The sequence below is a fragment of the Syngnathus typhle genome, linkage group LG20 (genome assembly GCF_033458585.1).
Source record: "Syngnathus typhle isolate RoL2023-S1 ecotype Sweden linkage group LG20, RoL_Styp_1.0, whole genome shotgun sequence".
Taxonomy (NCBI): Eukaryota; Metazoa; Chordata; class Actinopteri; order Syngnathiformes; family Syngnathidae; genus Syngnathus; species Syngnathus typhle.
In genome coordinates this window covers 4,487,865-4,514,228 of record NC_083757.1, presented here as the reverse complement: position 1 = coordinate 4,514,228, position 26,364 = coordinate 4,487,865, and the positions used below count along the sequence as shown (strand labels likewise).

General features: G+C 41.7%; 1 protein-coding gene and 1 long non-coding RNA gene across 4 annotated transcripts in view; one reads left to right on the top strand and one right to left on the bottom strand.

Annotated features, from left to right (window-relative positions):
* Positions 1-26,364, top strand: part of LOC133144314 (uncharacterized) — a 194,888-nt gene that overhangs the window by 101,838 nt on the left and 66,686 nt on the right. For all 3 annotated transcript variants that reach the window (XR_009710650.1, XR_009710649.1, XR_009710651.1), the window contains 3 exons: positions 9,932-10,067; positions 13,126-13,187; positions 19,067-19,256. This is a non-coding gene — a long non-coding RNA (uncharacterized LOC133144314). The remainder of the gene's footprint in view (positions 1-9,931; positions 10,068-13,125; positions 13,188-19,066; positions 19,257-26,364) is intronic.
* On the bottom strand, positions 17,517-25,121 carry lpcat1 (lysophosphatidylcholine acyltransferase 1). Its single transcript, XM_061266887.1, has 14 exons — positions 24,845-25,121; positions 21,845-21,984; positions 21,559-21,773; positions 21,382-21,494; positions 21,019-21,079; positions 20,732-20,790; positions 19,618-19,652; positions 19,444-19,498; positions 19,298-19,380; positions 19,106-19,231; positions 18,836-18,983; positions 18,400-18,498; positions 18,193-18,334; positions 17,517-18,114 (listed from the first exon to the last, which is right to left on the bottom strand). Exons 1-14 carry the CDS (start codon positions 24,929-24,931, stop codon positions 17,981-17,983), a joined length of 1,497 nt encoding a protein of 498 aa, XP_061122871.1. The 5' UTR covers positions 24,932-25,121; the 3' UTR covers positions 17,517-17,980.

Here is a 26,364-nt window from a genome sequence, read left to right as displayed (position 1 = left end):
TGTCAAACTGCAGGCTGAAACAGCACACACGCTTGCAAATTGGTCCCAAAATAACACTGTAATATTATGAGACATGTTTTTTTAACACATTCCCTTCACAAATGAAATGTGCATTAAATACATGCAATTAAGTTCAAATCTAGTAACACCTCAGCGATTTTTTTTTAGCGGAAGTGATTATCTTAGGTGGTAAAGACACAATCTATAACCATAGTTATTTTTACAATATATGCCATTTTTGTTATTTCCTGCATATGTCACTTTTATTTCTAAAAAGTACATTTTAATATTTTCGTAGGATGCAATTACATGAACACTGCTAAACAATTATTTCAGATTTTTAAAGTTTGATGTCCAGCAACATTCTTCTAATATTAAACATATGCAGCGACTCAATAAAGTTTGCTTGAAAGTGTAAGAAAGATTCACTACCATCTGCAAAGGTCAAGGGGTGCAAATATTTGACCCTCTTCGGGCCACTATCGGGCCGCGCTTGTAATCATCGTCAACATTGCGTGTGAACTCCTCGGCCGGGTGATAGTGACATTTTACCCGATGCCATTGTACCCGGAGAGGCCTCGGATATCTGACTGCTTATAGATATAACACAGCTCAGTGGGACAATGACAGGAGACCAATAACGGGCTTCTGGCCTTGTAAAGCTTCCATCTGCAGAAGAAACACAAAACAAATAAACCCGGAGGAGCTCGCACACACAAGCCTATTAGAGTGGCCGTAATGATACGGTGGAGTGTTTTCAAATACACCGTGGTGTGTTAAACTTTTATAGGCCGAGGTCAGTGATGAGGTGGGCTCAGATATGATGGGATGAAGCCTAATATGCTGTTTTATTGATACTAGGTGTGTGATTGTGTGTCTATGTGTGATGGTCGGATATATCTTTCATGCATGTCCCGTGTGTGATTTTCACTTTTTGTGTGCGGTCTTGCTTATCGGATCCCCGCGCTTCCTCTAAAACGTTAAATGTTATGGACGACAGGCGGTGAAGTCACTTGTGACCCCTCCCTCCCCTGTTACGTTTGCATCCAATCATCTTCTTTCTTTTATAACCCATCCATTGTGTCCTATAAAAAAAAAAGCAATGTATATATTGTTTTCACGTCGGACCAGCAGAAAAACAAAATATTCTTTACTGTTGTTTGTTTGCTCACAATTTCATAAAACAAAAGTTTCACAATAGATTTGTCCAGCGCTACTCGGAAAAATGTGCATGTTTTTGAAAATGGCAAAGGAATGTAAAAAAAAAAAAAAAAGCTCCCTAAGAGACTCAAGCAGGCCCAGTGAGCGAAATACAGCACATTAATTATTTTCAATATATTTGTTAGTTTTTTTTCTCATGAAAACAGCCGGTCTGTGTGTCAGCATGTGTGCGTTCAAAGCAAGCCTGAGGGGAAGGAGACTCCAACCGGCCCGATCCATCCCCAGAGCTAAATTACACAAGCCAGCCATGATTTCATGCTTGACTTCTTTACTTTTCCCTTCTCTGCCCTGCTCTCCTCCTTCTCTGTCTCATTTACCTCCGCTTTAACCCCGCGTGGATCTTATCTGGTTAAAGAGCAAAAAAGAGGTGAACCACGTATGAATATTTCATCTGTGTTTGCATTAGCATTTTCTCCACCGATTTCATTGTTTTATGTATGAAACATGCGGCGTCGCACCCCTTGCACCCGGGTCGTAGCCCTTGCGCCCCGAATCACAAACCTTACCGCCTATGTGTGTGTTTTACCTGTATGTTGATGGACCTGCGTTTTGCGGGGGTGCGCGAGGAGCCAGGGGTGAGAGCGAGGCTAACACCGGCTCATCCGTCCTTTTTCGCGCACACACCTCCGCCCTCAGGCTGGATTAGAAGATGAGGTGGGAGACAGAGTGAGATTGGAAAGGAGAGAAAAATGTGTTGTGAGGAAAGAAGAGATTAAGAGTGAATCTATATGAAAGTCGGTTGCGTTTTGGGCGGGCTGTTGGCTTGGATCCCGGTTTCGATATGACTTGAGATGATGCGGCCTTCGCAACGGCGGCGTTTTTTTTTTTTGCCAAGGCCGTTTTTCTGTCTGACGGCTCACTTTCTATTTTATCACTTAAATGAGCAGGCGAATATAGAAAACGGGCCAGGCCGGCTGGCCGATTCAATACGCAGCTCAGCAGGTGTATGATGATTCTGGGAAATGGCTGCATGAAGCCATTCTGACCCGACGCCGTATCTCTTCTGAGCTTCCGAAAATTGGCTCCTTTAAATGTATAGTTTCTCCAAAAATTACCATAAGAGTCATTTGAACCGGAGAGGCACTGACGGGTAGATCAAATATGAAGAGGCTTGACCCGAGTGGGTGTGAAATGCTTATTTACCCTCAACACTGTGTGTGTGTGTGTGTGTGCACCTGTGTGTGTGTCCCCAAAAGAAAGGTTTGCAGGCCAGTACAGAGCCATGAATCATTTGGTCGGAGGCTGCACAAAAATATACTTTATTTTCTCATTTACATGAATCAGCATAAAATATACTTCAGATGCTCCAAAATGGAAGAAACCAAAAAATTGTCCATTTAATGGCTTTTTTTGTCATGTTTTCTCAAGTGAGAATTGATCCCTATTTTTTTTATTATTTATTTATTTTATAGCCAGGAATAGTCTTATCTGCCCTTATATATTTCCTTCTCACACTTTGGGTGTGATCTCACATTTAGCCTCGTTCACTCGTGGGAGTTGTACAGAGCATCAAGTATGCAGCACACTTGATTGCACATTAATTTGCACATGGATTGAAACCTGTCTTCCTTTCTGCATAAACATCCCATTTTTAATTTCAGCAAGATGACAAACGCCGATTACAGCTGTCACGTCACCGCTAACTAAACAAACAGCAATTTCCTATCTGCGCTTTTTCTGTTTGACCGATTGCTTTGCTTGAAAAATGATTTGGCCGTGTTACACTTTCGCAACCAAAGCAGGTGCCCCCCCCCCCCCCCCCCTTACACCTCCCACACACACATCAGACATCAGTGAGTCTTCACCAAGATGAAAGTTGGTGTGTTGTGTTACTTTGAATTAGAGCTACGCTTTCAAAATTCAAAGTATTTGTAATCAAATCTTTGGGGACCATCTGTTTTGGTCTGGATCTTCAAACTGGTTTGTACGTGGTTAAAATGACTTTTCTTTTTGGAAAAGTAACAAAACTTCATCCTGAGAGCTGACGAAAGAAACAAAACAATCGTTCATTTTAACGGCAGTTGAACCAGCAAAATCGATCCAAATATGCAGCACAACCAAAAAAAAGAAATCATAAAATAATAGTATTTAGTGACACTTTAAAAATGAACCCACAAAATAGATCAAAATATGCAGCAAAACAAAAAAAATCATAAAATAATACTATTTAATGGCACTTTCAATATTTTTTAAATAATTTATATAAATAGAATAAATAAAAAATTAAATATTTTTTGAAAATGCAAAAAAAGATGTATTTGATGAATTACATGAATCAGAGCCTTCCTCTGTGATTTCCTCTCTCGTAATAGTTCTAATTCGTGTCTGTCTGCAATTACGCACACGCAACAAGTGAAGTCCATCAATCAATGCGTGCTGACGGCGACGGATAATTTCCCCTCCCTTTTATTTAACCGTGCTTCATAATTCATCTATGCTTTCAATCATACACAACATATGTTGCGCTGTCGAAATTATTCGTTGCATATTTTCTCGCCGATGTGACAGCGCGTTGCCACTTATTGCACTTAACTGCTGGACTTAAATGGTGTGAACATTCAAAGTAGTGCATAGGTAATGCATTAGGGAAGGGGAAAGTGTGACATAAGAGTTCCAATTAATAGCTGTTAGGAGTGAAGCTCTATGCTCCAGCTTGAATTATTTTTTTACAAAAATCGGTAATTTGCTGCATGTTTGCATATTAACAACTCTGACAGCCTCTCAGCAGGGCAGACTTGCTTAGTTATTCGGCGATAATGAGAGCACCTCGCTGTCACACATGCGTAAGAAAAAAAAGATTTCTTTTTAACCTATGCGAGGTCTTACTGGATCTGTGGATTAGAAATAACACATTCTGGAATTTTCTTTTGTGTTTATGTACAAAATTGTGAGGCTCATTTACCGTATTTTCCGGACTATAGGGCGCACCCAAAAACCTAAAAATTTCTCAAAAGCCGACAGTGCGCCTTATATATGGACCAAATTCCTAAATTTAAACTGTCCCAAAGCATTGTGTCATGAAATCAATCATAAGTGGCCCGCTGAAGACTATGAATCATGAATCAAAAAGACTATGGATCATTATTTTATGATTATAAAGTCATTTGTTGCATCTGAAGTTGAAATAAAAAAGATAAAATGCAGAATGATTTGATTTGGATTAAAAAATGTCGTTTTTGTTTCAAGTCGACCTTCTGAATCAAATCAAAACTCCGAATACATATAACGAGTGTTTTTCGACCTACCTTGTTTGTAAACTCCCGCTCTATAAATAAAACTAACTTGAATCCAATCTTTTCATTTTGACAGTCAGTCCACCCAATAAAACTTCAAGCCGCCACCCATTTTGGCTCCTGAACCAATATTTGGCAAAAGCTGCTTCCAGAGGCACTGAGACAAGTTCAACTCCCCAGCCGTGAACTTTAATTGACCTCTCTGAGGGGCCGGCTTGGATCTATCATCTTAACAGAGGCGATTCACAGCCTCCCCCCTCTTCCTCCTTCCACATATGTCATGAGAATTGCTCACATAAAAACCCACAAAAATCACACACTGTAGAACTCATTGATTCAACCCAACTTTTTCTACATTGTGACTTGAGTTTCATAATCCGACCCAAAAGTAGAAAGGTTAAACACACTTAAAGAAACCCAAGTAAATCTGATTGACTGCTAAATGTTAATGACCCCCCGCGGGCAGCACGCCGCTGTATCCTCCCGTCACGTTATAGCGCAACGGTTATGCTATAGTGCCTCCGTCTTTGCACGCCACGCGGCGGGGACGGCCTACTGTACAGCTGGCACGCAGCCAGGAGTCCTTCCACCCGATGGTCAGGCAGGGAAATCAATCAAACATGGCTTGTCAGGGCCCTGAATCCATTACGGCGGGGAGAGTGCTGAGGCTTGAATAAACAGCCATGACAAGGAGAGACAATTAGCTCGAATTCGGTAGGTTGTCGGGAGAGCGGCTCGGGGATTTGACGGTCCCGCCTGGCCTAGTTTGGCCCACCTCGACGCAACAGCGTGGCCGCTTTATTGCCGTTAATTCACGAGGTCCTCTCTTGCCGCTCTCTTTACAACCTAAGCAGGCAAAATCCATTTAAATAAACACCGGCGCTACACAATGATGACTGAGGTGTTTAAAGGCACTGATGCAGGAATAGCGCACACGCTGCCTCGCAACTGGGACCATTAAGACATTTCAAGTCGTGACTCCAACAATGGCCGGCTTCTTCGGATTTATATCCCGCACTGTAAAGCGATTTCAACACGCTCTCGTACATAGGTCTTAATGTAGGCGTAATTTGCACAACCTGCAAAATGAGATCATGCGTATTGATAAAGAATTTGCAAGGAAAACAAAAGAGGGAGTCATGTCTGCTCATGACTCATGTGTGTGAACATGAGGTGGTCTTAATTGATTAACTGCAGAGAAGTTTAATGCTAAAGAGAAAGGTGACTTTTGTTTTGTGGCATACGATGGCATTATTGTTTTAACATGCATTTTGCTCCTCTTTTGCATATCGCCGCCACCAACAGCGTCTCAGTGGCGCAGCTTGACAGTGACACAAAGCTTCGTATTCGTGAGGATGCATGATAAAGTAAACAGGGGATTATTTGGCAAAAACATCATTCAATAGTGCTGCGAGCTGTCTAGAACTTTGCCGGGAGTGCCTTTAGGCTATGACCATTTATTATTTATATGCTTCTATGAGGGGAAAAAAAAAAAACAACAGTTTGAGTATTCATACAGTAGCTGATGAAGACTTTAGTGAGTGTGTAATTCTTCTTTTCATTTCTACACTGCAAAAAAAAGAAGCTGTGCGAACTCAAAATGTCAAAGCTTATAACATTTTTAGATAGGCAATTACACTAAATATTTTAGTTTTTGTGCATTTTCAATTTATAAATTTAATCATCCCGTAACTTAAAATAATCATTTAAAAAAAAAAAAAATTCCAGAGTGCTTGAATATTTCAAAAACTACATTTTTACTAAGAGTCATGTAAGTAACATTGCTTGCGTTTAACTTTGGTTTCCTCTATACACACCTTTGACCACGTTCATATAGAAATATTTATATTAAATCCAAACACCATGGTTAATTCATGAAGCTCTCCTTCGGTGGAAATGTTGCGTTTTAAGAGCTGTCAGAATTCCTCTCGTAAAGTCCAATTTACGTCGCCGACTCGCCGCTCTCGCCCCGGCTCGTAAATCCTCACCTCCAAATAAGTGAATGGACCTCTGTGCCGAACCTCCAACAATTTTCACACGCCAACCTCGGGCCCGTAAGAAAATAAGCATGAAGTTTCGCGTGCCATTCTCAAACCCTCGGGGAGGGGGGGCCACGGAGGAGTACTTGAGTCGGCTTTGAATGCATTTGTGTCCGTTCCGCACGCATAAAGTCCCAAACGCGGGGCGATTGCATGTCGCAGAGTGCATTCGATCCGTCCCTGCGGGATGCCGTGCTTGAGTGGAAGTCCAGGTGGAGTCCCTAATGCATCGTATGTGTGTGTGCACGCGTGCTAGAATATTCATCGAAAGGCAAGACTATCGTCTGAAAGCTTCGGCGTCGACCGCCTATGACACACATGCACTGTTCTTAGATGGCCTTATTGATTTCCACCGGCAGGGAGAGAGTGAGCGATGGAGCCAAGTGGAAGATTATTCAGAATAACATATATCTCTCAGTGGGAGTCCTGCATATAGTGAGTGACAGCGTCTCAGCTAAATTGTGATGAAATGATTGCTTCACTCTATGCTAAAGCCGCCTCTGTACTCGGCCTCCTCTCCACATTTATGATTCATATAAAGACGTGCGGAGAATTCCTTCAAAGCTCTCACATGTTTATGAGTCCATAACATCTGACGTGTTCATGTTTATGCTCCCAAGCCACATTTGACATTTTCTAGATAGGATAAATCATTAATGATGACCTCAATAGGCGCTCACATCTTTGGCCAGTAGATCAATAAAGTGGTTAGGAGAGTAGGTCAGAGGGTCCCCGGGTGGTGCCTGTCACTATGCGAATGTAAGCGTCTTTCTCGCCAGCCTCCCAAACAGTCGGGAGCAGCACGCCACTGTCAAACATGGCCGCTAATTGGCGGTCAAACGTGACACCGGGAGGATTGCAGCTGCTTTTCCAAGTTTTTTTATTTTATTTTGCCGCTTCAAGCAAATCCCTGGGTGCAAAGCGGTGGGAGTTTCATCCATTATTGATTCCATCCAAAAATGAAAGCAGAAACGCTCAGTGGGGACTGGGCATCTTTTTGCCCCATGCAGGAAGGAAAAAAAACAAATACGGTTGACCGCCAAACAGACCAGAAAACATCGGACACTTTTTAGGTACACCTGACTGAATGTTAGGCTAAAATTTACTATGCTGTAATGATATAATACATTCACAGCAATCCTGCTTTGACAATTGCTATCTATCTAGTACACAGATGATGACATGGTGTTATGTAGTCACTTGCCAAGCTTGGCAGTGTCTCATCTCAGTCCTGCTCAATGATTCAGCTGTGCAGCATTGACCTCCACCTCACCTTGGCAAAAAATCCCCAACCAAATGGACACTTGGCAGCCAGCACACACTCTGGATATAGAAGCGTGTGTGCCCACTAGTGATAACACACACACGTGCACACACACAGTCTCTGGCAGCGGTTGTAATGCTGGGTGAAACAAAGAGGCAGATGGTTGTCAAATGAGAGCGCCAATACTTGCAAGGCGGTTAAAATATGCATTTGTGTTTGTGTGTAAGCAAGGCAAGTGTATTTGTATAGCACATTTGGAAAAACACGGTGATTAAAAGTACTTCACATGAAACATAAATGAGTAAATATGTCCTCACGGATATCTCTGAGGTAGTTTTAACCAGGTTAATGCATACCCGGCAGCAGCAGGAATATGATTTCTCCCACTGCTCATCAGTATTTGTTTTGGCCTGTTCTGGCTCGTGTGCCAGAAGTGAGAATAAGAGACCTGAATCTTCTCCATATACCGTATTTTCTGGACTATAAGGCGCACCGGACTATAAGGCGCACCTTCAATGAATGGCCCATTTTAAAACTTTGTCCTTATATAAGGCGCACCGGACTATAAGGCGCACCATTAATGTCAGATTTTTAATCCAAATCATTCTGCATTTTATCTTTTTTAATTCAACTTCAGACGCAACAAATTACTTTATAATCACAGAATAATGATCCATAGTCTTTTTGATTCATGATTCATAGTCTTCAGCGGGCCACTTATGATTGATTTTATGACACAATGCTTCGGGCCAGTTTAAATTTAGGAATCTGGTCCATATATAAGGCACACTGTCGGCTTTTGAGAAAATTTTAGGTTTTTAGGTGCGCCTTATAGTCCGGAAAATACGATACTCCCTGGACACTTTATTAGGTACAACTGCACATTCGAATGAGATCCACTACAAGAGGCTGGAGCTAGCGTGTTGCTAACAAAAGGAAAATAACTGAGGATTAATTTTTAAGGGTCCTCTTGAAATGAAACCATATGAGAGTCACAAATCTCAACCACTCGGATTTAATTGGCCGGCTCTCTCCTGTCCTCCATCCAGCGAGCATCACATGAATGAGACTGTCCACTCCATGTCATCGAGCCATTCAACGGCCATCCACTCTAATCCATCCCAAGTCGTTAGCCCTGTCCGCAAGGCTAATCATCATCTCATCTGGCTTCAGTTAGCCAAAGAGCAAGAATGAGACGGTTAAATATTCATGTCTCACCGCGCCGTAATATCCTCCTCAATAATGTCTGAACCTTTTGACCCGAGCTAATCGGCGGTAATCTCGCAGTCACGCTCATCAGTGATCAAGCTGACGTGATGAGCTTGATGAGATTTTGACAGCAAGTCGCACACAGACAAAAACACAACCTGGGATTGTTATTATACATCTGGAACGCACCGTGACACTGGCGCTAGGGAGCGTTCCTGGAAATTGACATTCATTTTCCCCGGAGGCATGTCGCTATGACATCACTCGATTAATGGTGGAACAATTAATTATGACCTATTAGGCGGGTGAATTAGATTAGCTCGTGAAAAAAGAATATATCCATGTGATAATATTACACCAGGATACATTAATGTCTTTTTGGATGAGACACAGTCGGCTACCTAATTATAGCTATGATAAATGTCATTTCTCATATGATAATGCGTCTGTACCTCAACAAGGCTATTTGCTACATTGTTGTAATTTGATTACATTGAAAGTCAGTGTGAGAATTCGACATAAGGCAAAGTGACAGCGTGTGGCGCTTTAAATGAAACTTCCATATAGATGAGCCGTTTAGCCCCATGCAATATTTGATAGTGTCTATTTAATGCATAAACATGTTATTGTTTTTAAATATGGATGTTGTTATTGCTTCAAAGATGCCTGCAATGATAAATATGACAATGAAGCGTTAATATTCAGTATACATTGCTGAGGGCGATTTACCGCACTTTTAATATAAATTGACGAATGTCTTTTAACTATACGTACTAGTCTTGTTTTGATTCCCCGGCAAGTAAAAAAAACAGTTGTCAGAAAAATAAATACTCAAAAAATCTACGTTTGTGTTTTGTTGCATCCGCCACTGTTGCATATAATGTCTATTGCATATTTATGCTGTTTTGATTCCCTGGTGTTGCATTTGCGTTTAATGGAAACAACATTTCTGTGTTTCATATCAGATGCACTGGCTGTCCCATTGTGAGGATTGCCACAAACAAAGACGCCCAAGCTGATGGAGCACTCACTTAACCCTTGCTGCATTCTACTGACATCTAGCGGGAGGAAAAGGAACTGCACTAACTGTGTGTGACCCAGGTAAGCATCTGCACACTCAACAGACACAAAGCTCCCCACTTGCCAATACATCAGCGTATCGATTTACTCGCCGCGACCTTGAACGATCAGACAAGTGGAAGCGCCTCGTCGGGCCTGAAGCCATCCATCGCTCGCCCCCACCCCCGCTATACTCGTAATGACTTGAGGGGAAACGGCGAGCAAACAGGAGCCCGCTGAGATGGACCTCTGAACCAGTGGGCTCTGCAACAGCCTTATGTTGCGGCCAGCCGCCCCTCTAGGCAACAGTCTGTTGCGGGTAAAGGAGCAGAACTGGGTCAGCCTGTCTGAGACGAGAGCCATGTTTCGTGAGAGGGAAAATAAAAGTAGCCCATGCGCCTAAATGGAGCTTTATGCTTAGCGGGATTATGTAAGGGATATATATGGAATTTAGTGAGTTAAGATGCTAATCAGGGAGATGATGAAAGATGAAGTAAAGTCATACCTGAGGAGGGGGGGGGGGGGGTCCATGAAAACAGGTAGCGAGTGTATTTTAGCATCTAACACATTGATGATGTCATCTTGATGTGAATAGGAGTGAAACAAACACTTTTCAGTGCTATAAATATTTTAGCTGTCCACAACTTGAAAGGCGTATCATGACAGCTTCATTTTTTTTTTTTTCCTCTCCTGCAGACAAACACTGTCTGGAAATGCTTATACCGTATTTACCGGACTATAAGGCGTACCTAAAAACCTAGAATTTTCTCAAAAGCCGACAGTGCGCCTTATAGTCCGGTGCGCCTTATATATGGACCAAATTCCTAAATTTAAACTGGCCCAAAGCATTATGTCATGAAATCAATCGTAAGTGGCCCGCTGAAGACTATAAATCATGAATCAAAAAGACTATGGATGATTATTTTGTGATTACAATTTGGTGCGTCTGAAGTTGAAATAAAAAAGATAAAATGGAAAATGATTTGGTTTGGTTTAAAAATCTGACATGATGCATTAATGATGCACCTTATAGTCCGGTGCGCCTTATATAAGGACAAAGTTTTAAAATGGGCCATTCATTGAAGGTCCGCCTAATAGTCCGGTGCGCTTTATAGTCTGAAAAATACGGTATAGTGCTCATTACATATCCTTACAATATTCTCCAAAATAGAACTTCCTGAAAAATAAGAAGCACACAGAGAATGCTTTAAAAAATATATTTTTTTAGGCGCAATAATGAGTTGCGCATCACATCCATACTTTTCATCATAGGATGTGACACTTCATGGCCCATTAGTTCCCAAAGTGCTATTCTGTTCCATGAATTGCTCCCCTTATAGAATATTTAGACTACTCTGTGTGTTTCCCCTCGCTTGTCAACACGACATGCATTATTCATGTTAATGCTCCATTATCTGACGCTCGGCGTGAAGTTACGCACCCGCCGACGGGGTCCCGCGACCTCCTGAACCCGTCGGTGCCGTCGGCGTAGCATTAAAAAGCAGCCGTTTCATTATGCAAGTGAGCACCTGCCTTTAAGAATTACCTGAACTAGCTTTTTAATTGTGCAGTTAAAAAGGTGTTTGTGAGCCATTTAAGAGCGTTAAAGATAAACCGAGAACATTATGGGGTGTTTTCGGCTATTCACGCATGGGTTTATGGGAAGAGAATGTAAAACAGCCGGATGCTATTGCAAGTTATGGTTTGTGTGGATAAGGAATTTATACCGCGGTATAAAAGTGCATTACGCCTTTTTATTATAAACAACCTCGATTGAAGTGCCAGCTTGTCAAAAGTACACGCTGGGATCGCCGCCAGTATTTCTACTGAAAAGGATTAGATGAGGGGGAAAAAAAAAAAACTTTAGTCTTCTCAGTCATCAAATTTAATGTGGATGTGGAAGACGGGTGACGAGCCAATAAATGAAAGGCTTTTCATATCTAATTAAGATGATGCTGGGAGGTTATTGACAGCGGCTTTATGGGCGGCGGTGACTTGATGCACAGGTTATTTTTAAGATACCAGATGAGCACAATGCATAATTTATCACAGCGTACAATACGTCTCCCAAGCTGCTGAATAAAAGAATAGAGATGATCGGGCTTTGAGATGAGACACATGGAAGAATCACGTTCTCTTAAAGGCAAGTGCAATTATGTGGCAGCCAATCAACAGTCAACATTTACTTCCTGGATCTGACCTTGCTGGACTTGTAACCATGGAAATGCTTTTTTTCTTTTTTTGGACTCGAGCACAGTTGGTCATTGAAAAAAAAAAATTTTTCTATCTTGGAAAAAAATATTATAGTGAGTATATTGTGAGTTTGTGACAAATCTGCCACACACACCAATTATAATATTATAATTCCATTGTTTCTATTCACACAACGTGTTGTCTTTTCATTTGACATCTATGACAGTCTGCATATTTAATATGTTTTCAAGAAACGGGCAAATATTTACAGAGTATTTGTTGACAGGATGTGAACTGTGTGTTTAGCTACATGAGAGACTCAAATCATCAGCGTGTGTGTCATTGCAGTTTTGCAACAACAACTCAAACTGAGCATTAGTGTCCTTGCTCTTGGGTTGGAAATCATCGTCCAGATTTACCTCGAGTCGCTTTCGACCAGTGTCTGCATGCGTTATTACGGAAGCGTGAAAATGAATCAATCTCACAAGGCCACCGATCGCGTGCATGAAATGTAGCCTGATAACTCGGAAATAAAAATGTAGGACTGGGCATCTTCCATGAAGGCGGAAAATGAAAGGAATCAATCTTACAGACGCATGAAAATAACAAAAGGAAATAACATCACAAACACATGTGCGTATGTATATACGCTTGGCTCATCTGGGGATGGTTATGGAGCCACCTCAAGGCCAGGCGGTGCTTGTCAGTGCTTTTGCATGCACGCAACAATATAAGCGAGCCATCCGGCAGACACGTTTGGAGATTTACGACGAGTTCCCTGATGGGAGAATTTTTTATCGAGGCAAATACGGGTTCGGCAGATAGACAGCGTTATCTGCTGACATGCACACATATCAATTTAAGCTTATATGTATATTATGTTGACGTATTTGTGTTTTTATTGCAGGTGCATGGTGAGTTCGGGCGGCCCGCTTGTTTGGTTCTGGGGCAGAAGACTACAGGTGTGAGGTAAGCAATGACCATAATAAGGCAAGATTTTTTTTCATTTTTTAAATGCATATGTTGCACCATGCTTCTGCATGGTAAAAGTGAGAGTTGTGATATTTGGAGATTTCCTTTCACAAGAATTGAATGTAGTAAAATCCCCATCTTTTTGTCTTTATGCTTTGTTATGGATCTGCATCTGGATCTTGACAATGATTTTGAAAATATTCCAAACAGCTGTCAGTAGAATCCAACGCAATTGTAGGGAACTGCAAACTAAACTAACCACATGCTACTCGCGATCACGTGCTATCGCCAAACCAATTTTTGCTTCTCAATATGTTCCTTTTCACACTGGCCGCGCGTGTTTTCATGCCCGATTTGAGCATGCTGGCTTTATTACCAAGTGTATGTAAGTGCGTAATGCTCTAGAAAAGTGGAAGCGGCGCAAGGCTTTCCGATGAGGATGGAGGCAGATACGCTCTAACGACTGCAAATCATCATGCGACTCGCTCTCTTGTGGGAGGAGAAGTCTGAGATTGGCTGGATATAAAAAAAATAACTATTTAAAAATATATTTTTAAAAATTCTGTATATAAAAATATATATATACTGTATTTTCCGCACTATAAGGAGCACCGGATTATAAGGCGCACCTTCAATGAATGGCCCATTTTAAAAATGTGTCCATATATAAGATATATACATTTGGCCCGCGGGCCGGACTTTGGACACGCCTGCTGTAGTGGCTCAATATTGGTCCATATATAAGGCGCACCTGATTATAAGGCGAACTGTCGGCTTTTGAAAAAATTGGAGGTTTTACAGTGCGGAAAATACGGTATATATCTTTTTTTTATATACAGCAATTTTTTTATATACGTTTTTATATTTTTTTAATATTCTTTGTATATCTTTTTTTATTGCCATTGCAATGACGCAACGCTACATGTACAACACGCGTGTGATCCGATGTCATCAGGCTAAGCTGGTGCAATTTATTTTTCTGCGAAGTTCCAGTATGTCGGCATTGATGATGAGGTTTCTTTATCATTCATTCATCGGCCGACCAATACGCCTTTGATGAGTTCATGTGCGATGAAGCTGTGAAGATGAATGGCGATGCGGTTGGGTTGACGACACGCTGTTTCATCAGCCTCATTAGGAGAGCTACATCGCTGATATTTATAGATTGTAACACTGCGGTACACGCAATTCGTTTTCACTTCACGCTTTGACACTTTGGTACATATATTTTCACTTTACGCTTGGACACGTAAAGTCAAACACTTACCTTATAAATGTTGATAAAAACTAAAAAAAAAAGTATGATTAGTTTCCACAAGTTTGCTATTTACAGTGTTATCACAGTATGAGGTAATTAATTACTATAAAGTATTTACATTTTTCAGTTGCATGAGTGCGCTTCATTTACATATTGGCTCATTATCATCTTTTAGAAGGTCGGCGCCACAGGGCAACTTGTTGTTCCTGATAATGACGAGCCTCGAAGCAATTAAACAGTTTAACTTTTTTTTTTAAACCGTCTCACATTGCCAAATTGATGTCAAACCAAACACGCCGCTTTCCAAAATCCAAAGTTCACATGAAGCCAAAAGTTCTTTGTGTGAAACCGTCAAAACCTTTGGCGCAGTCAAACACCTCGGCACGTAGGAGTCTTTGTCGAGCATTAAAAATGTTAATTGGAATTTTGAAAAAGGAAAGAAAATACTATCCCACCTTCTCTAGTCACAGGCTGTCAAAATGCAATATTCCAAATTAGATTGTATTTGGATAATCTTTTGAACTGTAATGGGTTTCCAGCCAGCAGGCATATTACTATTGGCACATCATTATTAAACAAAAGTGACACAGAACCATCACTTTGCAGGCGGCGCCAGATAAACGTTCGACACCGTGCAAATAATATTAGTTCTGCTTCCAGAGTCACCGGCTTATCTCTGTATGCTATATTGGGTTCATATCCTCGTCTGCCGGCGAGGGCCTTCTGACAGAAGTGTCTAAATTTATGAGTAGCCCGTATGAATAGTCTGCCGGGTGTGCGTACGATGTAACTTGTGTGTCACGCATTAACGCTTTTATATGTAAATGACGTGTTTGTGCGCACGCGTGGGCGTCTGGGATAGACGGGCGCGCGCTTTCCCGCACCCGTGCAAAAAAAAAAAGTACACATTCATATGTAAATGAGCGTGTGTATCCGAAGCCCGTAGATGCAGACGCGACCCATATCATGGCATAATGAGATCCGCCACTGTTGGTTACCCTCAGACAGAGGTAATTATGGCTGTAGTGAAGGCAGCACGGACGAGCACGTATTCACGCGGGCCTCAATCCCGTTGACAGGCCCTGTCCATTTGGCAACGGGAGGCGGCAAATGGGATGTGATAAATTGGAGCGGCATCCGCTTTCTAATCAGCGTCACCCAACCTGTTATGAGATTCAACAACAGGAACAAAAAAGGCGATTAACCGGAATCGGACCAAAAAGCGGATTGTTCGTCGAAACGGGACAAAACTCGCTTGATTAATCTTTGTGTCCATAAAGAATTTACGAAAAGAGTCATGACATTAGACAGAGGATGATTTTCCAGAGAAGTGACATGCCGTTTTTTTCCCCCAAGGTTACGGTACTTCATTCCTATATTGACCATTTTTTCTAACCGCCCTTTCCACTCGACAAGCTCTCCATCGTGTTTGCACGCCGGTAATCCCTCCATCCGAGTTAACTTGTGATTTATTCGCTCGCTACTCGCCTTGAACCTCTCGACCACAATCTTAGCCCGTTCGCCTCGTCTTGCTCGCTTATTTCCGAGAACTAATGCGGAGCCAACAATGACACTTTAACGCCGTGAGGTCTTTGATGGAGAGCGAGGTCGTTTGTGGGAAAATAAATCATGTGGATGTTTGTTCATTTTCGTTGCTGGTTTGTGTCATGTGAGAGTTGGTGTCAAAGAAATTAACATATTCAGGGGATAAAGATAGTTGTGAAAATATGTAAAGTGACTCAGGATAAGAAGCATCACTTCTCATAACACCTACATCGCTCTGTTTTTTGGGCGCTAGCAGCTTACAAAAAACCCTAGCGGGATAAATTCGGGATGTTGTTTGTGGTGTGAGGGCAAAAGGCCAAAGAAGAGTGCAAAAGCTCCACGGGCGATCCAGAGATTCTACTCGGAACTGGGTGATGGAGATACTACCAAAACAACATGAAGTTGACTTTTGACTTTGACTACGGGCACAAATAGCGTGCTGTTTAGAGAAGTTGTCCTAAAACCCCTTCCAGGTTTTCAAAAACTCCTGCAAAACTTGTAATTGGAATGTGGCTTAGCCATTGGCTCAGCAGTACTTAGTACTCGAGGGCTTCTGTATGGAATGAAGATTTACAAGTTTAAAACTAATACAAGCACAAGACAAAATACTTTTGAGCCGCTCCTGTAAAAAAAAAAAACCTGCAAACCAGATTTGGGATTGCACAACTGACACACTGACCGCAAAGAGTCCGCCTTGTTGCCATGGTAACCACATCACCCACATAACTGTAATGACAACACACTCCCTCTCAGCCACTGTATAAACAGAAATAATTATCCTCCATTTGGCATTTTCTTTCGGACCTCATCCGGATATTTTATGCAGCAATTTCTAAGCATTGATTGACTGGACAGGTTCACGTGAGCAAACGGTGTGACCTTTGACCTTGCATTTAGGCTCATCAGCGGGTTCGCAATCAGATTCCTGTTTACCGCTCGGCCAGGACGCTCCGCCAACACAATCCAGCCTCGCTACGCTGCGGGCGGCGTCTTTTATTGCAGACTCCTTTGAGGCAGGAGACTCCAGAGAGACGCTTGCTCACTGAGCAATTTATATGTTCTCATCAAAGCGTCTTCTTTAGACCCTCAAGGCAGGTCTTAATTGTTCGACGTGATATCTGCACCCCACTTCCCCCCTTTTCCCACTCGCTTGCCTTACTTTTGACTGTTTTCCTCTCCCTCCCGCCTCGCTAGCAACCCACCCTCCCTGCAGCTATTAGGAATTGGATTTGGAGCAGAACGATCCATTTAGTCTCTCTACCCGTTTTGACGCCTCTCGCTCGCTCACCAGCTTCCACACCTCCTCTGTAGGCTTCTCTCATCAAAGCCAAGGCTTAATCTGTCTATTTTTACCTGGAGGAATGAAAGGAAAGGGGATGAGGTAATGCTTTTCCTGTCCATCAGGTGGGCACTCGTGCGTCTTGTGTTGCGTATGATTTAGAGAGACAGCGCCACCATGTGGACACAAATCAAAACAAGCTGAAATGGTGATGTGTGGTTGATGAAAAAAATAGTAACACACATTTGAAAGCATTTTGTTTAATAAAAAAAAAAAAATCTGTGAAACATCAGACAATATTGCCTTCACCTGTCACTTAAGTGAAACTCTGAGAAGCTTAAAAAGAAAAACTTGAAACCGCCAGTATTGAGTAATAAAAACTCATTTTACAAGGTAGTGTGACAGAACCGGCTTCCACATTTTCCCTCTGCAATATAAATGCAATATGTATCCTGAGAGTTTTTTTATTATTCTTAAGCAGAAAAGGCGTCTGAAAATAAATAATCGTTTGTAGACCTTTAAAACACGTCTCGTAGCGAGAGACCGAAAATAATGCGCAGAGCTTCCGACGCGTCCAGAAAGCCTTCCGGGCCACTTGTTTGTATTTCCATTCAGAGTTTCTTATCCCTCTCTTGCTGTAAAAAGGCACTTGTGCTGCATCCCACAGCAAAGAAGCAAAGATAAATATTTTGTCTTAAATCGTCCTTTTCAGTTGTCTTTGTTGTGGTTCTGACCGTTGCAGGCGTTGGGTCGGCGGATGCAGAACTTGCGTGGGTGGTCTTTAAAGTCAAGGTAGTCGTAGACAACGCGTGGGTGCTGCTCTATGAAATGATGAAGCTCATCTGGACAAAAAAAAAAAAATAGGTCAAGCCCAGGTCTCGGAAGTTGTCTTCGTACGTTAACAATACAAAAGTTCTTACCATACGTGATTTTTCCGGTATCTGGTCCATCGAGCTCCATAAAAAGCATTGACAAATCAACTTCTTTCACTCCCAACATTATCTCCAAGGTGGAAGCCAGGTCATCTTCATGGACCTCACCGCTGTCCTCGTTGGCATACATCTGCGCATAAAAGCTCTTACTTTTAAGCAATACGTGGAAAATGTATTCTAAGAGTGCTTTTTTACCTTGAAGGCCAGCTTGAGGGTCTTCATTGACCTTGATGGTCGGTAAATAGTGGACATAGCAATAATAAAGTGTCTGATGTCAATGTGACCATCTTCATCCTGGGCAAAATAAACATTTCACATGAGAGTAGTGAGCACACAAATATTTTAAGATGAATATTTATAGAAATGCTGAAAAAAAAAAATTGCAACCTACATAATCTCCGCTAGAGGGAGCCACTTGCGTAGTAGTTCTTATTAGATCATACATATTGCCTTTTATGCATTTTATGCAAAAAAATTCAAACTGCAACCAACAGAATCTCCGCTAGAGGGAGCCACTTGTGTAGTAATAACATTTGATACAGCTCTTATGAGATCATACCGAATTTTGTAGCTGTCTTGTCACATTTTGTGCATTTTTCTGAAATATGTATGCAAAAAAAAAATTATCTACCTTGACGAAGAGGTTGCTAACTTCTTGCAGTGTCTCTGTAACTGGCAGGTGAAGGAAGCATGCCAAGTCTTGCAAATTCAGTTTATGTCTTTGCAGCTTCCTGACTCTGCTGGCCTGCTCTTTCAGAAGGCTATCTGTAATCTTCAGCCTGTCATGACAAGAAAAAAAAATTGGTACCAAGTTGAAAATGAAAGTGCAACTCATGATTTGGTGTTTCTTTTGTATCACCAGAAGATGTCAGCATCATCCTGACTTCTTTGTGACCCTCACCTCAAGCGGCGCACCAGCAGATTGAACTCAAGCAGGCTGCTGGGGTTGTGGATGCGCAGGGGGCCTTGCGAAAAACTAATCTCCCGGTCCTCAAAGGAGAGATCCGTGAGCGGCACCTCCAGCGCTCTGTCAGGGGGAATGCGGCTGGAAGGTAATCAAATTCCGCACACACACATGCCAACACACACTCACTTGGCCATGAGTTTTCGAACGTTGTTGGCGAACAGAGTTGGGTTTTCTTTCTCTTCGTCAGACGGGGTGTAAACCGGCAAGTACTGAAAAATAGAAGTCAGCTGAGTAAACATCCCCGCCAGATAGTCCAATCCAAAACTGTTTACCTCTATCTCCATGGCATTGTGAGGCTGACACAGTGTGAGCCATAAAATCTTGAACCTGGAAGTATGAAAACACAACAATGACATGCATGTCATTGACACATTGTCGCATTCCTTTAGAACGTGGAAGCTATGTGTACTGCGGTTTGTTGTTTTGTGTTGGGGTGTTGCACTCACGCTCCAGGCCCTCGCCACGTCCATGAAATTGTATCCTGCGGAAGGGAAGCGAAGAAAGGAAATGACAAACATGGACCACACTTTTTTTTTTTTTCTTTCTATGAAGAGAACTGGGCAGCTTTTGTGCGCAACTGTGGTTTTAATGTTGTGAAGGTAGGAGGGTGAAGGGCAGATGGTTCACATTGATCTCCGGTTACAAAGAGGCCCACCTTGGATTCAGGCTGCTCAGAATGCTTGCTCTTAAAATGTTGAGCTTGCTTTACTTGGGAGAAAGTCAACAGTACACTGCGATAAAGATGGCTAGGATCAAGCGTATTACCGTATTTTCCAGACTATAAGGCGCACCTAAAAACCTCCAATTTTCTCAAAAGCCGACAGTGCGCTTTATAATCCGGTGCGCCTTATATGTGGACCAATATTGAGCCACTATGGCAGGCGTGTCTAAAATATATATTTTATAAATGGACAAAGTTTTAAAATGGGCCATTCATTGAAGGTGCGCTTTATAATCCGGTGTGCTTTATATATAGACAAAGTTTTAAAATCGGCCATTCATTGAAGGTGCGCCTTATAATCTAGTGCGCCTTATAGTGCGGAAAATACGGTAATTTGTGCTGTAATGTTGACGCAGGGATAACAGAAAACAATGTGCCCACAGCAAAGCTCGAGGACCCTCGACAAAATTCACTCTCTCAATAACGAGGTAACCACACAAATGAAAATGTCACAACAATCACTTACACAAAACTAGCACTATCCATAACTCAAAACATCCCTCCTCACTGAAATGAAAGGAAATGCCTTTAATCTGTTCCACCTTCCTCTAAAATATTTCGTGGCTAACAATAGTGATTGAGGATCAGAAAACTCGAAACTTCTAGAGAAACTACGATGTATGTTTCATGAGGTGTATTTAGAGACATGATACGTGTGTGTGGTGCGTTGTGTGTGAGTGTTTTCGTCAGCGAGATAGCCAAACGAAGAAAGGGCAGGATGAAATATCATCCTATCAGAACATGAAGTCATTCAACAAAAGAGGAACCTGTACATATATAACGTGAAGGGAAACCTTGACAGTGTGTCACAGTGACTGGAAGTTACTGTTCATGTTTACCAGTTTATTTTGGTATCGCAAAACCACCGGTTGCACTGGGAGTCCTGGAATGAAAGCACCTGGGGGAGCACAACAGGGAATGTGTCAGTTTTGCTAGCTCGCAGACAGAACAAACCGCTAACAATATGGACAATAGACGCGAGCAATGGAATTACAGACTGGAATAAATGGGGATTAGGCCGAGCGGTAGCCAACGGCTAAACACAATCGGACACAGGAAGCGAGGGGATTACAAATGAATTCGAATCTGGAAGCAGTCAAAAATATTTCCTAAATATTGTCCATACCTGCTTTGAATAAGATGAGGCTTGTCCTGTTGGTGCATGTACCTTCTGGAAATATCATGATCTAGATTTAAAAAAAATTTAAAAAATTAACAAGTTAGATTTTGATTGTCAGGTACCGTATTTTCCGCACTATAAAGTGCACCGGATTATAAATCGCACCTTCAACGAATGGCCCATTTTAAAACGTTGTCCATATATAAAGCGCACCGGATTATAAGGCGCACCTTCAATGAATGGCCCATTTTAAAACTTTGTCCATATATAAATCCATATTAAAACGCACTGTCCGCTTTTGAGAAAATTTGAGGTTTTTAGGTGCGCCTTATAGTGCGGAAAATACGGTAAGTCAATTCAATGCCTTACCTGAGGCCACTCCCCTCCAGAGCAAGCTCTCCTCTTGATCTCCTCAACACTTTGCTTCCTCGAGTCCTGGTCCGAACGGAATACAAACACCGGTCTGATGTACTTGATCAGGGCTAGGTGGGGGGAAAAAAAATAAGCGGAGGTATTGTCACGGACGATGTCAAGTTTGTTACTAACTGCCCCAGATGGGAAGACTGCCACTCTCCAGTTTAGAGACAATGGAGCACATGGTGAGGGTGATGGGAATGGCGTCAAAATAGCTGGAGTGAGGTGCCACCGTGATGATGGGGGCCTCGGAGGACGTCGCCCGTTGACCTTTCACATTAATCCAATGGAAACCACCGCAAAACCACATGGCCCTCATAATGACGCTCAGGGAACCCTTGATAAAACTGTACAGAAAAAAAAAAAAATCATTTAATCTATTTTAGCCCACAAAATAATCAAGGAAGAACTTGCGCACCTTCTCCACCATGACTGCGAGTCAACAATAAATTCCGATCGTCCAAACGAGGCTGCGAAGGCAAACGGCCACGCCAGCAGCATGAAGAAGGAAACCATGAGTAGTCGAACTGGGAACACCGTCACGGACATGAGTCCAATCTACAGAATGGAAAAGAAAGACCACATTAGTATAAATGCAACAAATTAAGCTCGGCCGGTCACATGCTACTTTGAAGCATCACTTTGACATTCTTGAGTATTCCAAGGAGGATACACACATCCCATTAGTTGATTTAAAAGGGAAACAGCATCTAACTCTCAATTGAATCCGCACAGAGTCACGCTTTGTTCCCGGGCCAGTTTTTTAATGGGTTAATAGGGTGGGGGGACGCTAATTTACACTGGAAAAATAGCAACATTCCACAAGGGAAATAAGGATTTGATTTGGTTACATGTACAAATTAATTTTCAATGGCACATTATTATGCTTTATTAGTAGTAGGACTCTACTATAAATCCGCCTCTTTAATCGAAATTAGATGTACTATTTGGATTACATGCATTTAAAATCAATTTGAAAATATATAAATGATTAAATAGCGCTCAATAATATAAGTAAATAAAGAAATAATAAAAATGGTAAAAATAAAGAAAATAAATAGCATCTGACTACCTAGTTTTAGATCCACAAATAATTCAGATATACAGTATAAATAATTGAGATGAATGTGATGTAAAAATTACGCAAGGGGGAAGCCACCCACTGGTCATATGGTGCAAGTAACGTGAAGGTCAGCCAGAGCAGAAATGAGAGAATGCCAAGTCAGCTTTCCTCTGTGTTCCCACTCGTGGCGTTTTTATGCACGAAGCAAGATCACGACGATGGAATGCCCCGGCTATGTAAATAGTCCCGTTGTGACATTTCAAAATCCCTTTTCTGCCTTCTCCCGACCTAATTTGGATCTCTTCTCGATCTTCGGGGCCCGTGTGGTGGTAATCTCCCATCTCGGAGGAGTTTCCCCTCCATCAGTCCTATCATTTTGCTCCCCAGCTGCCACCTTCATTTATTATGCCTCGCTGGCTTCAACTGTCTTGCCTCTGTTTTGCATTGATGTGCATTTTGTCACCTCTCTGGGGAATCGTGGCAATCCCGTCTTCCTCCATCCCTCTCTGGAGGAGCCCAGGTGCACGCTGCGGGGCCATATTAATAAATAAACAGTGATGAGGCAGATTTATGATGCTCCATAACTCTTCTTCCTGCTTCCCTGCCTCCACTTCACTTGGACTTGACACAGAGCTTCACAAATCCATCCGGGAGGATCCTCTTGACATTTTCCCGAGGGGGGGGTATGACAATGAGAGCAGATGTGCTGGTGTTTTTACATGCAATCTATGAAATTTCAGGTCCTGATTATGATGATTATGAAAAATTAATAGATGTAAGATAAATGCCTGTAGCATGTCAAAATAAGGAAATCTGACATGTTGGACCCTGCGGGGAATCCTCAAATTGTTGCAAGGACAGGTTGAGACGTGTTACGCAATCGAGGTCACGGTCCAACCTGAATTTTAAGAATGCTTGTCGCTTTTGCTGATGGTTGATAAAAGGCTTGTGGACATCATAGCTCCACCAAATGTGTTTTGTTTTGGGAGCTGTAGCTGGCAGCCATGATGGGATTTCCACTTCGAAAAAAAATGTGTGACTCAGCTGGAATGAGTTCTACAGTCTGTCTACTGTCTCATTTTGTTTTTTAGACTGGTCACCAATTATTGATCACAGGGCACAAATAAGCACCCAGAGAAAACAAAACATGCTAACAGCTAGAACACAGTTTGGCTTTAGAGGTTCCGCTGTAGCTTTAAAGCCTAAGGCCAAGTATAAAGTCATGTTTGTTTATGGAAAACACTCACTTGTCTTGAGGTGGAAAAATACACCTCGGCGCCACATTAGTCAGCGGCAGGAGGAAGTGTGAAGCAGATTGTCTATGGCCTATATTTACGGGTATCCTGCTGTCATCTGGTACAAACAAAATTGTTAACAGGCCCCTTCAAAGGTTAGTGGATAAATATCAGTGATAAGCGGCCATTACAGGGAAATGTGGAATTCAGGAAGATAAAATGAAAGGAAAGGAACTGCATGCACAAAAAGTTTATTGCCGCAAAAGTCAATTGTCTTCGTGTCAATTTAGTGGTTGTTTGTACTGAGCCTGAATGTTAGGCATATTTTGGAAAGAATGAAAACAGGCAGGTACTTCGCAGTCTATGGAAAAAAAAAAAAAACTTGGCGTGAGTTTCTAAAAGTGTTTAAAAATAAGAAAATCAAGACAGTCAATGAGGGGAAAAAAAGTATTGATGGATTGAGATCTTTTTTATTGGTCTGTGAGATTAGAACAGAAGCCCATCCATCACCAAGAGGGTGTCCATCGATCCATAGGTTGATTGATGACGAGGCAATTGAAAGTGTCCGCTCGCCCAAAGCTGTGATAGATTTAAGATGAAAGCACAGCTGCTCTTCAGTGCAATCCCGCTTCAGGTTCATATGTTTGCTTTGCCACCACTAGTCATGTCTTGTTGTTAGGTCCATAAACATGACCGCAACCATTAAGCCTTGACTTTTATAGTCATATATTTCATCATATTAAATTGCACCATTTTTGTGAGGCGCTTTCACAACGAGGGCAAGTTGCTGCATTCACGTGCAAGTTAGTGCATGGCAATGTTGGGAAACCTTGCAAACAGTATGATGGATGCACTTACATGGGTTAGATATTTGCTTGATGTGGTTTCTGTGGTCTACACACCAAAATAATTTAAAAACATTTCTACCATTGTTGCATAAGCGTACAACTCAATTTAAAAATAAAAGGAAGAATCACCAAGTGTCCACAAGTTGTAAAATGCGCGTAAAAAGTTATTTTGTATTGCAAAACAGTATGTACCAAGTGAAACGGCCGATGGCTGCATAGATACAAAATAAAACGTCATAAACGTGATCAAAGAAATACAAATAGAGCCTTACCTTTATTTTGTCTGCCTTGTTTAATTTTATCGTATGAACGAAAGGGTTCCTGCCCCATCTGGAAGGGCGATTGCCAGACGAGATCATTGCTGCCAGCGCAAAAGTAATCAAATAGCAATAAAATTGCGTATCTTAGTCTAATGTCGCTCTTTGGAGTATTGCGCGAGGCTCGTGTTCTGTCGTCGGACTTGGAAAGGGCTGCAAGTGCGCGTAGAATTGTGCGATGCACAAGGAGTAAACATAGGTCCGCTTTCAGCAAGCGTGCGAGATTGAACACGTTAATTTCCGGTTGTGAATAAAAGGGCAACGTTGACAACGTCAACTTTGATCCGTTTTTTCCTTTTTAACGTTGCTTTCTGACACGTTTATGATGCGTTGGCAAATTATTTCAAAGGACTATGACATTTTTATGACTTACAATGGTGAAATGTTTTTTAATTACCATTATCACACAGCTATCATAATAGAGGCTGTTATTTGCTTTGTAAAACTTATGCAAACTTACAAATTCAGCAATAATTATTTCCCTCACTCCTGCATTGTTGAAACGTGTTTCCCCATTTGTATATAATATTCTTGGGAAACCATCCAAGCAGGTTGACTGTTTGTTGCCAAATATATCTTACATCAGTCACTTGTACTGTGGGCCTCCATATATGAATGTGTGCTTTCTAAGTTGGCATCATTTTGTAAATTTTTAAAATGGGGTAAGAAAATAAGCTTAAAAAATGGACCATGAAAAAAAATCATTAACAGTAAAAGACCACACTTGTATGAATCAAAGCCTTTGTCTCCCCCTTGTGGAAGAGAAATGAATAATACTACTGTAGCTGTTAAAATAAAAGCCGATTTTTTTTCATAACTTCCATCTGATGAAACCTCTTAAATGTGCATACAACTGCAACAAAATAACTATCAAAAAGAGTAGGTCACCAAATCATTTTATTTTACAAGCAGACTCAATCTTCAAAACTAAAAATCTCAACCTTGTCTCTGCTTATGTCTCGGATGCGTCTTGCAATACACAAACAAGCGGCCCCGTCGTCGCACAAAAAAACAATCTTTGCAGCGTCTCTTTAAGGCAGACTTAGTTTTCATCCCATTCGAGAGCTGGATGCAGGGAAGATGCTGACATTGTCCCAATAAAGACGGTCCGCACGTAGCAGGCGGGATGCAGCTGAGTCTGGCTGATGATGGAGCATGAGGAACTGTGCTGAGAATGGACAAACATCTGTAGGAAGCAACAGTCGGTAAATAGGGCCAGCTTAACCGAGTCATCTGGCGAGTCAGGGAGGCTGTCAGGTGCTTCAAGAAGTGAGATGCCATTTTTTCCAGACCTAAACAATAAAAGGAATAGGGAAACAATAATGACATGTCTCCATATTTAAATGCAGTATACTATTCTTATTGGCATAATTAGGGCAGTCGTCAATTCGTTTTTGCAGCAGAACTGATGCTCCATATGCAAAAATGTTTTTGTAAATGCCCGTGTAGATAAATACAATACAAGATGTCCACGT